The 13,078-nt window shown below is 33.7% G+C and overlaps 2 protein-coding genes across 8 annotated transcripts in view; one reads left to right on the forward strand and one right to left on the reverse strand.

The window, feature by feature from the left end:
• Positions 1-13,078, reverse strand: part of LOC126978658 (uncharacterized) — a 243,488-nt gene that overhangs the window by 195,688 nt on the left and 34,722 nt on the right. The window lies entirely within an intron of this gene.
• The window catches only part of LOC126978656 (activated Cdc42 kinase-like), a 51,345-nt gene that overhangs the window by 18,402 nt on the left and 19,865 nt on the right, over positions 1-13,078 (forward strand). For 6 of the 7 annotated variants that reach the window (XR_007732661.1, XM_050827641.1, XM_050827642.1 and 3 more), the window contains 7 exons: positions 2,979-3,064; positions 4,742-4,840; positions 7,479-7,538; positions 8,063-8,143; positions 8,484-8,530; positions 10,852-10,977; positions 11,252-11,370. Coding sequence is in view for 6 of the 7 variants with exons in the window: in XM_050827641.1 (XP_050683598.1) it covers positions 2,979-3,064; positions 4,742-4,840; positions 7,479-7,538; positions 8,063-8,143; positions 8,484-8,530; positions 10,852-10,977; positions 11,252-11,370 (618 nt within the window). In the remaining variant the exon portion in view is untranslated. The remainder of the gene's footprint in view (positions 1-2,978; positions 3,065-4,741; positions 4,841-7,478; positions 7,539-8,062; positions 8,144-8,483; positions 8,531-10,851; positions 10,978-11,251; positions 11,371-13,078) is intronic. The other variant, XM_050827643.1, reaches the window with a different exon arrangement.

Here is a 13,078-nt window from a genome sequence, read left to right on the forward strand (position 1 = left end):
GTGAGAAGAAATGTCTAAGTATAAAAATACAATTTCCAAAGTTAAATAAATTCAAACCCAATTTTAAATTAAATTTACAATATTTTGAGATGCCGATAATTTCACGCGATTGTGTTGTAAAAGTGTGACTCATATTATATGAGTCATCAAATTAGTAGTTTATTATTAGAAAAGACAAATAGATTTTTCCGTTAGCGCAGGCGCAGCGCAAAAATAAAGGATATTCTTGAAGCATTTACTGAGGTAAGTTCTGGATATGTCATCGACATATAAATCTTTATCCAAAACGATCTAAATTGCTATAATAATTATTAAAACAATTATGTTGCAATGAACACGCTTGAAGCTACTATTTTCTGCTTTAGATTTTCTCTTTCGTTCTATTATTGGTTCTGGTAGTTCAAGTACATAGACAGATATTAAAAAATAATACAGTTTGCCACCTGTTTTGTTTAAGTAAATGTATGTGCATTTAAAAAATTCATACTTCATGTAAGTTATATCGTAACGCGCTTATTGTCGTAATCTCGTGGAAAGAACACTTCATGATTGTTCTTGTATCTCTTCTCGAAAATAATATGCAACTGCGATTACATTGAAAGCTCTTGTCGTCTCCGTATCTACTTATGTGTTGATACCTACCCTTAAACTTGTCCTGCAAATTAAATTTGATTAATTTCTTATTATTATTAAATATTGTTTTACGGTACCTTTTCTTTTCTGTTTTTTGTTTTTGTGGGTAATTATGGTATTTATATTTGTTTCAATTTCACTTTAAACTTTTATATCCTCTCTTCTGTCTGCCAATTTGTAAACTCCATATAACCAATTTCAACGGATATTTCTAATTCTTTAGCAATATGAAAGAAATGAAGGTTGGTGCGGGTTTCGTGAATAAATCAATAAAATGCATTCCAGTATTTTCGAAATATGTGAGTTTGGTAACATACTATGTAATCGAGAATCACAAAGTGTTTGTACTGCGTACTGGTTGCTATTGTCAAGCAAGTATTTGTCCAAAACATAAACCCCCTTATTCATAATAGTCTGCTAACTTAAAGCATTGCTAATTCTCACTCTGTCTTCTTCTATTGACCTAAGGCAGAATGAGAAAAAACACTCCTTAGCGGCTGTTTAAAGTTAGCGGAGCATTATGAATAAGGGGGTAAATCAATAAGTGCTACTGCGTTAGTTAAATCTGCCGCGCATGCGTTTACTTCGACTTGCGACTTTATTAAATAATATTATGAAATTTCAGCTTTGCTCGCGTTCTTTTGTTGTTAATATTTTATATCTAACATGGTGTTAATTTATTTTTAATTGAAATAATGTTTATACTTAACTGAAGACCAAAAGCAATATACACATAGTACGAAACATTGTTGTGAGACAACACGAAAATGTGAAAAAGAAATTTGACATTTTGATGCATAACGGTCTATATTAAATGTCAAATTGACAAAGTTTTGTAGGAGATATTTTTTTTAATCGTGTTAAGGTTTATGGTGAGAACTTTCTCGTCTTTGTTTTTATTGTTTAGATAAAAATGGATGTTAATGCAAGTGTTTGTTTAAAACTTGATTTGTTGTGTTTAATCAAAGTTGTAGTTGGGCTCTCCAACATTTAGTTGTTTGATATCCTAATAAAATGTGGAGAAGATGATATAACAAAAATACAAATGTAAAATTTTTTCATATTCTTTTCATATTCCATCAGATGACCTTCTTGTCCGTTTGTGCTCTCCTAATAAAAAAATAGGCAGTTAATAAATTTAAAGGTTATTGAAGTGAAAACTTCTTTCGCTGGGCACTTTTTGGTAGGGGAAAATCTTATGGGTTCGCGTCACGGACTTGCTCATGAATGGCGTAAACACTTTTAAGTTAGACACCTTTTGAATGGGTCGTCGAATTTCGTGAGTTCGTGTTACCTAAATGCAGCAGTAGGTATATCTGTAGCTATACAGCTGACGCATTGTGTAACATTGGTGCTATGGATATCTTATAAGTGAAATTGAATGGATTTAGTGATAAGTTCAATGTGTATATACAGTTCATTGTTGAAATAGTATTTTTGTTTGATTAATATATTATTGACACAAATATTTAAAAATAAATTGAATTTAATAATTTCATTTTTTTAAACATTATGAAATTTAAAATTATAATACTGCCTTTTTTTTATAAATGAGAGGTATTATTAATAATAAGTATGTTCTCACCAATTTTTATTCTGGTATCATATTGTTGTCGTCTCAGAATACAAATTACGTCGACACCATATCACTAGAACTAGATTTGGTCTAAATTAAGCATACTTAACTTTTCAAAATCGTGTAAGTTTTGAGTAAAACTTAATGGTAGAATAAATATTGATTTTAAAATTACAACATTCTTTAATCAGCACTAATTCAAATGTAAGGGAAGACGTTAGGGGCAATCCGTCAAATTAAACAAATTACTTACATACGTACATATACGTTGTTTTTGTTAATTAATCGTAGTTTTAAATTAAAAACTGTTGTTAAACTTTGGTAAATAATATCATTGCACAACTAGAGGTTCCTGACAAAACTCATTCATTTTGGTTTAAGCATATAATTAGTGGTGCAATGTGATAATCCTAATCGACAAAGATCCCCCTAGCGTTAGTTGAACTTGTGACAATGGCATATTAGATCAAAAATCTCTTAATATATTTTTATATTATTTACCTGACCTTCAAATATTGTTGCTGGTCTTTAGCAGTGTACCTATATTTCTATATTTCCAGAAAATTTCCTTTTTTCTTTTTGAGATGAAAGTTGAAATCTTATGATATTAATTCTTGATATGTCGCAACTCATAGCAATTAATATTTATAAGATATTGGACGCGTGTATATTTTAAGTGTTGGCAAAGTATTGAGACCAAAATGGTGGATAAAAACCTGTAAAACGTTACACACATTAGTTATATAATTCGTTTCGCAAAAATTTTCAGGTGCAGAATCGAAATCTAAGACTACTAAAAAGACCCATTTCAAATCTATCTTAGAGCCAACTACAAGCAAAAGTCTTCTTAGTAAGGTAAAAACAAAGTACAATAAAATTTTGTTACTAACATTAGTTTTATTACCGCTGTCCAAACTAACAAACACATTTGTTATACCTATAAATATATACATAATGGCTTCAATAATAAATAAATATAGTATATTTATTTATTATTTCAGAGTTGAGTGAATTGTGCTATAGGTACTACTTTTAGGTATGATATACTTTTTGTCTATTAAACCATGAGAAATGTTATGTTATTATAGATTACATGTGCATTTACTATAAGCCAATGGACTTACAGTAAATATGCACATGAAAGAAATTCTAATTGCAAAATTAAAAGTGGAACAATAATTTTTCCTGCTTTCATTTTCATTCAAACAAGTCGTTTTGTTATGATAAGTTCCAAACGAGTCGACTGTGCTGCAATGAAAACTTTTTAAATACTCTTTCATGGCATGGACTACAAATTCAGATTATCATTATTACTAAATTTTTTTTTACGTAAGATGAAAACCGTAAATATCACATTTAAAAAAGCACAGAGTTTCGCATTATCGATGAGTGACATCACCCATGGGCGGTAAAAGCGCCCACCATTCGCGCGCGTAGATTGTTTGCAAAGGGATTCACACCAGTATTTTTAATGAGAGAGGCTTTTGGAATCCTTGGTGACGCGATTCTGAGTAGAATTCTGTAGAATAACGTTTATTTATTTACATTCAGTTAGGAGCAATAAAAAACAGAAATAATGAGAGGCATTTACATTAAACATACATTCTAACATTTGTAGATTTATATATTTATATGTTTGTTTGAGTAAACATTGCGAACAAAGTCGGAACTCAGAATGAATCTGCGCGTATTTTTTTTCTTCTGTGACAAACTTTATCTTTGCTGGGTTTATTTATCATTAAGCCTGTTAACTTGTTAATTTACTGTCAGTGATTGATCTCTTTGCTGATTGAAACTTTAACTTACCATATCCACATTCAAATGACTCTTAATCTCTTAAAATATGATTTAATTAGTTTAGCTATTTTGCCCCTATTTACCTAAGAACCAACTATCTCTTTTTGAATAGGTGTATTTATTCATTCAGTAACCTAAATGTATGTGTAATATACTATAATTAGAGAGGAATCTTAAATTAAGTATTAATATCGTTAAATTTCATACTACTCTCTCTTTACTTAAGCAATCACGATTTTTCCCAATGGGATACGCAAAGAAATTTATGACTTCCGCTTGCCACCGTTCAGACATACTCGCCCGGCTTCTTCCACAAGCATCAAAAATCTCTTACTTTTGTTACATTCCACCTTTTAAAATTATTCCATCAACATCAGCTCTTTAAATTTGCGTAGCCAATCTATTTTCATTTATTTTCTCTCATCTATCATCATCTATTACAAAACCACTCCAACATTTTCTTATCAATAATTACAAATACCTCTTCTTTTACTCTACTTTGCTCACTTAATCTTACTTTCAAATTAACACAAGTTATAGTTCAGTGTTTATTATTATTGCTTTGTAGTTGTTTAATGTTAGTAATGTGTTATAAAAAAGAAAACATTTTTTAATAAGGACAAGTCCATGTCTTGAACAATCCACATATTATATATTATAATGTCGTCGTGTCATAGCGACAAATACAATAATGAAAATGTCATAATATAGAAGAGATCGTTTCAAATTTTATAGGTAAAATCGGCGACGCTCGGGCGCTCACATAAAGCTGATGATGGATCAGCGAAAAGTTCCGATGTGCACGAGTATCACGAAATATCTGATACTGATACAGTAAGTTTTAAAACTAACGGGAAAAGGGAACTCTTATTAATATCTAAAAACTTAACAACTAAACTTGATAAGCGATACATAAGAAACATATGCGTGTGTAATGTAATTTTGATTGTTTATAGGTATTTCAAACTTATTACGACTTAAAAGAAAAGCGTTTATTAGGTATTTCAAACTTATTACGACTTAAAAGAAAAGCGTTTATCCTCTTCAATACATTCAAAGTTACTAATTAAATCTAAGAGTTCAATATAATATCTTAGGAACTATTTTCATTTATTGTAAAAGTGCATTTATAAATAAGTTAAAAAAATTATAATTTCCTTCAGATTTTATCATAAGCAAGCATTCAGTTTCTGCTAGACAGGTTTCATAGAAACAACAACATTCTTTGATATATGTGAATAAAAGGCAAAACGCTTTTACATTGCGTGACGATTTTTCTTAGTTAACTGATAGTTGACCTCATGCCGCGTTTAATAAATTTCTCTCGCACAAAATACCGGCGTGAAATAGCGGCATAGTGCCCTGGCCCCTCCACTAATATGTCAGCGATCCTTAAAGAGTTTTTACCCCAGGAGGATACTGGCTCTACTAGAGGGATTCTCCCTCCCCGAGCATTCTCGCTCTACATTTCTGGGGAGGGCACAGAACCACGCACGTCCGCGGACAAACGAGGTAGTAACACCACGGCACCCCGCTCTACGCTTAATGTGGACTTTTGCAACATCAGGGGAATCCACTCCAATTAAAACGCCGTCCACCCCACCATGAGACGATGCAGCCGCCCTTGTATTTCCTTACAAAGACCGAGATATCTCGAGCGAGAGATATTTAAACAACATTAAAGGGTACAAAATTGAGTGTAATTTTTGCCTCATTCCGGGGTATGTGTGTACATTAGGGAGGATATCTGCTGTCGCCTGTCTACTCTCTGGTTGAGTGTAGATTTTGAGGATCCGTGTCCGCATCTATGCTTGTGCCTACAGGTCCAATCCTGGAAACGCGTTCAAACGGCAACTGACAATATACTTGCACAGATCCCCTCTGCTGAAATCGTAGTCTCGGGTGATTTCAACGTGCACAATGCCGAATGGCTTGGGTCACGCGCCACAAACTACGCAGGGCGATCTGTGCTTAATTTTGCGTTGGCGTATGGTCTGTCCCAATTGATTGAGTTGCCAACGCGACTACCGGATGTGGACAGCCACATGCCGTCCTCATTAGATCTTCTGCTTACTACACATCCCGATAGTCACCAGGTCTCTACGCTCCTCGGAACGTCTACGGTAACGGTTGGGAAGGGTGCGTTCCTTTTATGCATCCTACCCTTGGGGCAAGATTTTTTTTCCTTCGGATGATCGTCGTGTCGTTGCACTAGCCGATGTGACACTGCTGAGCATAAATATTTTTGTACCGAGCTCTGTAGTACTAATCGGCGGCAGAACACAGCCCTAGTTTGATGCATCAGTTAAAGCAGCATCTGACTGCAAAATACAGGCGTATCTAACCTGGGTTGCAGCACAAAGGGTCCGAACTACAAAGTTCTAAATCCTGAGTCCCCAAGGCTGTGTGCTATCACCTACACTATTTCTTCTGCATATTAATGTATGTTGGGCACGAAGCTGGTCGTCATAGGTAGAGCACGGCAATACTTCAAGCCGGCCTACGACATTCTAGCGCTATACAAAGTGCAGGTCCGGCCACATATGGAGTATTGCTGTCATCTCTGGTCTGGCGCACCCATTGCTCGGCTGTGAACGGCTGGATCACTTGTCTTTGCGTAAAGACGTCGCTTTATGGTGTGTCTTTTACCGCATTTATCACGGGGAGTGTTCCAAAGAGCTGTTTCATCTGATTCTTGCTGCTGAATTCCATCTTCGCACGACGCGCCACAAATTAGGATACTATCCCCACGATCTGTGTGGCGTTTCTCAACAGTGTGGTTTTCAATGAAATTTCTTCCACGTACAACAAAGGTGTGAGCTTCCTTGTTCGGTCTTTGGACGATACAACATGGGTACCTTCAAAAAAAGCGCGTACCCCTTCCTTGAAGCCGGCAACGCTCCCGTGATTCATCTGGTGTTGTAAGAGAATGTGGGCGGCGGTGTTCACTTATTATACGGACGTTTATGGAGGACAATTACTTAAAAAAAATATAAAAACATCAAATTGTTCCTTTTAACATATTCAATATAAATATTTTACCTAACGAAGACCAAATCGAATATTAAAAAAACTTTGCGCAAACTGCCAAAGCGCATATTCGAAGCACTGTGACTGCCATATGTAATTAAGCATGTAGAAATAGGAAGGAATATTAATAAAGCATGGTGATGGCAAGTTTTTGGATTATTACGGAGCTTAAGAACCTTCCATTTATAACATTGATTCACGTGTTTAATATTTCGTAACAAACTTTTTTCACAAGAAAAAAATATTCTAAAAAGTCCGCTAGATAAAAGAGGACAGACAAAACATTAGTAAATGGTGAAATTATTTTTTACAATACAATAACTATTGATTAAATGTGTTAAAAGTTTGCGAATTGTTAAACCCTTATAGGCAGCTGAAACCTTGTTTTATTACCGAAGTTACTGTAGCTGTACAAAATTTAACTTTCCTATTAATTCCAAAGGAAAGTAACGCGACCGATAATGCAAAATCCGAAGTTCCACCGGAAAGTCCTGGTATATCGGTAAGAAGGAAATATGAATGTGTTTTGACGCAAATTAATGACTTTTCTTAATCGAAGCACAAACCTATTACGATATCCAATACTTTTACATATACTTAACCAACTTCAAAAAATGAGGAGGTTAACGTGTTTTTATATATTTTTATGGCACATCTTCGTAGTTGATGGTATTAATTTACTTAATACAAATTTCATGCTAGCACAAAACTCAAGTATTGAATCTCGTAATTTTGATTTTTTTTAAAGAGGTGCGTCGTATATACTGGTTCCTACTTGCATGAGTAATATATGTATTATTAGACTAACCTGTCATTCTTTTGTACACCAAACTTTAATCAAAAGCTTCGAAAAATTTAATATGGTTCTACGTTTTAGCATGAAAAGATGGTGTTCCGTAATTTTGTTTAACTTTTTATTCATTTTGCATGACTATTCCTTCATATTTTTATTTCACAAATAAACTAGCCAAATTTACTGAATTAAGTAACAACCAATCCCCATAATTGTTCAAAATTTGTTTTCAGAAAGCTTATAGTTTTAGTCAAAGCTTAATAGCTGAAATGGAAGTTATGTTTCGTAACTTCGATGATCAGAAGCAACAAGGTGTAAGTTATTTTTATATTTCTATTTATCATGTTTGTGTCTAATAATATTATTAAAGTAAAGTGTGTATAGCCGCAATGTTTTAAATACACGGTGCCAATAAAAACTGAACAGTTACATATAAATTTTAATTTAATTAAAAATATATTTAATATATATTATAACTAAAAGAGACTTATTTTTAACGCCCATTAACAAAGGAAGTTATCAATTATTATGTGATCAAAATTGTAAGTATCTAACCTAATTATTATAAGTCTCTAAGTCGTAATTAATACATTGTTTTATAAATAACTAAATAACATTTGTATGAAAAGATTTAGCATAACTTTATATTTTCAGCAACGTCACATACGTCAAACGCGTGCTGATTTTGACGTCGCCAAAAGGTAATGTTAAAGATATGTCTTTTAAAAACCTACTAGTAAAATATATTATTAACAACTGACAGAAGTCGTTCAATAATTTCCCCCTACTGTACAAGAAGATAAACCCGATTCATTGTGTTACATTTAAATTAACAATTGGATCTGGTTTGTCTGGTATATTAACGTCATGGAGCCATCAGATATCCTAATTAATAATAACATTAATAACAACTATTATTTATTTGTAAATACTCGTTATTTTATATTAATAATCGGTCGGCATGGCGCCCGCGCCCAAGCGCCCTTTCCCTCACCTCCCCGTATCTCGCACAGCCGAAAGCGTCATTATTCGATTGACTGATTTTTATATCTATATTTTTTAATCGACATTAAAGGAGGAGGCTCCAAAAATATTCTATTTAAATATTTTTTTCACTTTTAGTGTTTGTTGTTTTTTATGTCGGTTTTTATTTTCAAAGCTTCAGTACGTTGAGGTGTCAGTTGACTGATTTCGAGCTCTCACAGCTCACATCTCCGCTATGCACTACTCGCATCACCTCTCTGCTTTGGTCGCGGCTAATCTCGTCTCGTCTCCTCTCCTCTCCACTTTGGTGTAAACCGGGCCTTAGTGGGGACTTGCTCGGTGTGTTTAGATGTGGTACTCATACCTCGCCATGGTAAAGATTTTACTTATATCATTATTTATACTACTTATATGTACATATGAAGTATCACTAATAAAAAAACTGTGTGTGTTTATGTCTATACGACAGAAGTGGACGCTTCCATAAGACTAGGTCAAGAGACTGCTTTTTTAGATATTTTTAAAACGAATCAATTTAGGTGCATCGTTTAGCGCAAGCTGTGTCGTCTTATATGTATGTCGTACCGAGAATTTTTATTATAAGCCTTTCTGGTCCCAATTACATGTAGCCGACATGATCTTTTATGGTCTTCGAACAGAGCAAGTATTTCTTATATCCTTCTATAGACTTAAATGTGACCGGCGTTTCCATACCCATTTTTCTGTTATCTTTAAAACACAAATATACATTGTTAGTTTATACTACACCATAGGAAATGTCTGAAATGGGGGAAAATATTGAGGACATAAAAAATATTGTTAAAAAAATATTGATTCATGGCCAGATAAAAACGTTTAGAAAGAGAGTTTTACGATTACAAGTAAAGTTGGATTATTTATACAATATTATTTAATAAAATCACAGAATAGATAAAACAAGTGGAAGTGCCCTTGATCTTCTTTATTTTTTCCGTAGAACCAAAGTTGTCAAAACTCGCATATATTTTGTAAACTAAAATGTATTTGCAATACACAGAAAATAATTATTTATGATTGGCTACAAATTATTAAAACGACTAAATCGGAAAGCCTTTTTTTGTTATTAAAAATTAACTGTTAAAATAATTAATAATTTTTTTCATCTGACAATCAAATTCCAGCAGGGGCCAACAAAATCGGCCACTCAACGATAGAGAACGCTACAACCAAATACCTAGGTATATACTCGTATGCAATATCTATATCAAAGCTGATCTCGATTAAGATTATTTCTCGAGGAATTGATAACAGTTGCATACTGTTCGGGCACAATTAACTTTACTACATAGCGTTTAAAGGTTGGGGTGAACAAAATATGCTACAATAAGTACACTTACAGAGTAGCAATAGAACTGAATGTACGTAACTTTTTCAACCACTCCTATTTCTAGGGCAAAACAGCGGCCCGCTTGTTCTGTTGCTTTCTGTCTTTTCGTGTTCATTTATAAAGACATGATATTGATTTTACTCTAAATATTGATCAATAATCATAACTTTAACTATAATTCGAAATATAACATATATTCGAACTGTGTACAAAATCGCAATTAAAAGTGTATAAAAACAACATTTACAAAATAAAAACACAGCGTACTCGTCATAACAAGTACATAAATAACATATATCATTTTAACATTACGTAGTGAAGAGTGCCGTGAACACGGTACACCGTACCTAAGATGGTTTCATGACTCAGATTTTATTAATGCAACTTAAAAATAAATGTTATTATCGTAAGCGACCATTATCTATTTCTATAAGAATAATAGTAATAATGGTTGTAATATTTTTTGTTACGATCGAGGCGTCATGTCACAGAGATTAGCTAATCGTGACTGAGCCGATGTTGCGGACCTCCGCATAATTGTAAGACAAGCGCGACAGCTGCGTTGCACATCCACTTGTATTTTCTATTCCGTGTATATATAGCAATGAAATTTATGAAAGTTATTGCATCAAATTAAATTGTTGAATATATCGTACATTTATTGTTTACTAGAGCAAATACATTAAGCAAAGCGGAGAGAAAGAAATCCGTCTACACAGGAACAATGAAACCGATGTCAGCGCACGACGAGAAGACACTCGCAACAGCTGTTGCTATGGCAAATGAAATTACAAACAAGTTAGTCTGATCACCAGATTAGTTTTAAATATAAAATTTATATTTTCATAACGAAACTAATACCTATACATAAAAATAGTCAACACAACGGGTTCAATAAATGATATTAAATACATTAAAAAGTATTTTGTTAAAATTTCTGATAAAAAATTAATTATACTACAGATAATATTCTTATCTTTCGTCCGCAATGACCTCTTGCTTACCCTTTCTCGCTTTTTAGTACAATTAGACTAGATTAAAAGTTAAGTGTATAAGTTATTCAACTTTTCAGATCCATGACAGACTTGGACGAAGCTAAATTGCCTCCGACGCCGAGTGAAAAGTCCAAGTTTCTCTTCAAGTTGCCCCTAGTTGGCCATAGCCATCACGAAGTTGAAAAAGAGACCAGTGGTAACGGAACCAATCGCGCTCAATAATATATTACCTCAACTAACATTGACGGCCGCATTTGCTACTAACTATAACACTTTGAGACAAACAGAAGCAAGAGTTTTTTTTTTTTGTAAATATTGAAATTATATAGTGCGTCTTTATCAAAGTATACTTAACGTAATAACTACTGTTAAATAGAGCATTGAATTAGCAGTGAGTACAATTAGCAGCGATGGATAGCTTAAGCTCTGTAAAATCTTATCGTCCCAATTACCACAGTATCTGAAGACGAAGGTTTTCAACCAGTGTGTGTTGCCAGTGATGACTTACGGTACGCAGACTAGACATGTGCCTAATAAGAAAGCTCATGGTCGCTCAGATGGCAATGCTAGGAGTTTGATGATGATAATAATGAACGTTATGGCGTTAGATATCTGTCATATTTTATGTCAGTAAACTAAAAGTGTTTATTTGAAAATGAATGAACTATTAACATCTTTGAATCGCTTAATACACGTTTTGGGCAAACATTTAAAAGGCATGCCTCCATTATCATCAAAAAAGGATCAATAGAATTCATCATAAATATGGTATAAGCTTTGTATATTATACTAGCGGACCCGACAGACGTTGTACTGTAAAAAAAAACTCGCCGATGGAATTTCGTAAAATCCGTAAGCTTTAACCTTTTTAGCTGACCTCTACTCGACGAAAGGAATATTCCTACCAAATTTCAAGTCTCTACGCCTTATGGTTCCAGAGATATCGTGATGAGTGACTATATACGTGGATTTTCTAGATTCAGACCACAAACTATCAAGAATTGGCCTTGAGATTTGTTAATGGTCATGGCGAATGCAAGTCGGATCGGAAATTAAAGATTTGCGGGCTAACTCGACATGCAAAATGTTCATGAAGTAGTTGCTGCAAATCATGAAGAATTGCTATTATCATTGCTGCATTGATCTCTTCATGTCGTTGTTCCTCCATTGTGCCCATGAAATATAATTGTTAAAATTTATCCAATTCGATGGTGAATCTGTCCTTGTATCTACAAAATCAAAAGCAAAGTTACTGATTTGTAAACACTTATTTTTAGAATTAGTATACACAATACATAGGAATAAGTATAGTAGGTATGTTATTCTTCTATTGTATTGTGTGTAAGAATATAAATAAATTAATACCCAGAATATCGGATTAAATCGTCGTTCTTAGACAATGTCTGCCCCAAATGAGGACATTTGGAAACAAACATTGTATTTTTGAGTGTTTGCTAGAAAATGTCGTGATTTGGTAATTTCCCACTAAGGCAGCACAATACTGGCGTTTCTCCAGATAATACTTGCAAACAACGTCCATCGACCCAATGTGAACGCTAGTATCCAAGCGGTAATCAGTACTGCGAGCGGTATCAAAATGCTGCTCGATTCAAATCAGTACTTCATAAATTTCTTCTTGTGCGTCGAAAAGTATCTAGTTGTTGATCTGTGAGTTTTACTGGCTGCCTCGCTTTGCTCTTGTGATTCAGAAACATAACGTCGAGCCTATACTAACGCGGTGCTTTTTACCTGCAATTTCTTGTTGTTCGTTAGTCCAATTCGCAATGTTTCGAATCCTAGTTGCATTACGTCCATGTCGGGAAAGATGGCACAATTAGCTAATAGAAACTCAAAACAAACACACCCACCCATTGACATTCTATACATCTTATGTATAGAATATT

The sequence above is a fragment of the Leptidea sinapis genome, chromosome Z (genome assembly GCF_905404315.1).
Source record: "Leptidea sinapis chromosome Z, ilLepSina1.1, whole genome shotgun sequence".
NCBI classification, from domain to species: Eukaryota; Metazoa; Arthropoda; class Insecta; order Lepidoptera; family Pieridae; genus Leptidea; species Leptidea sinapis.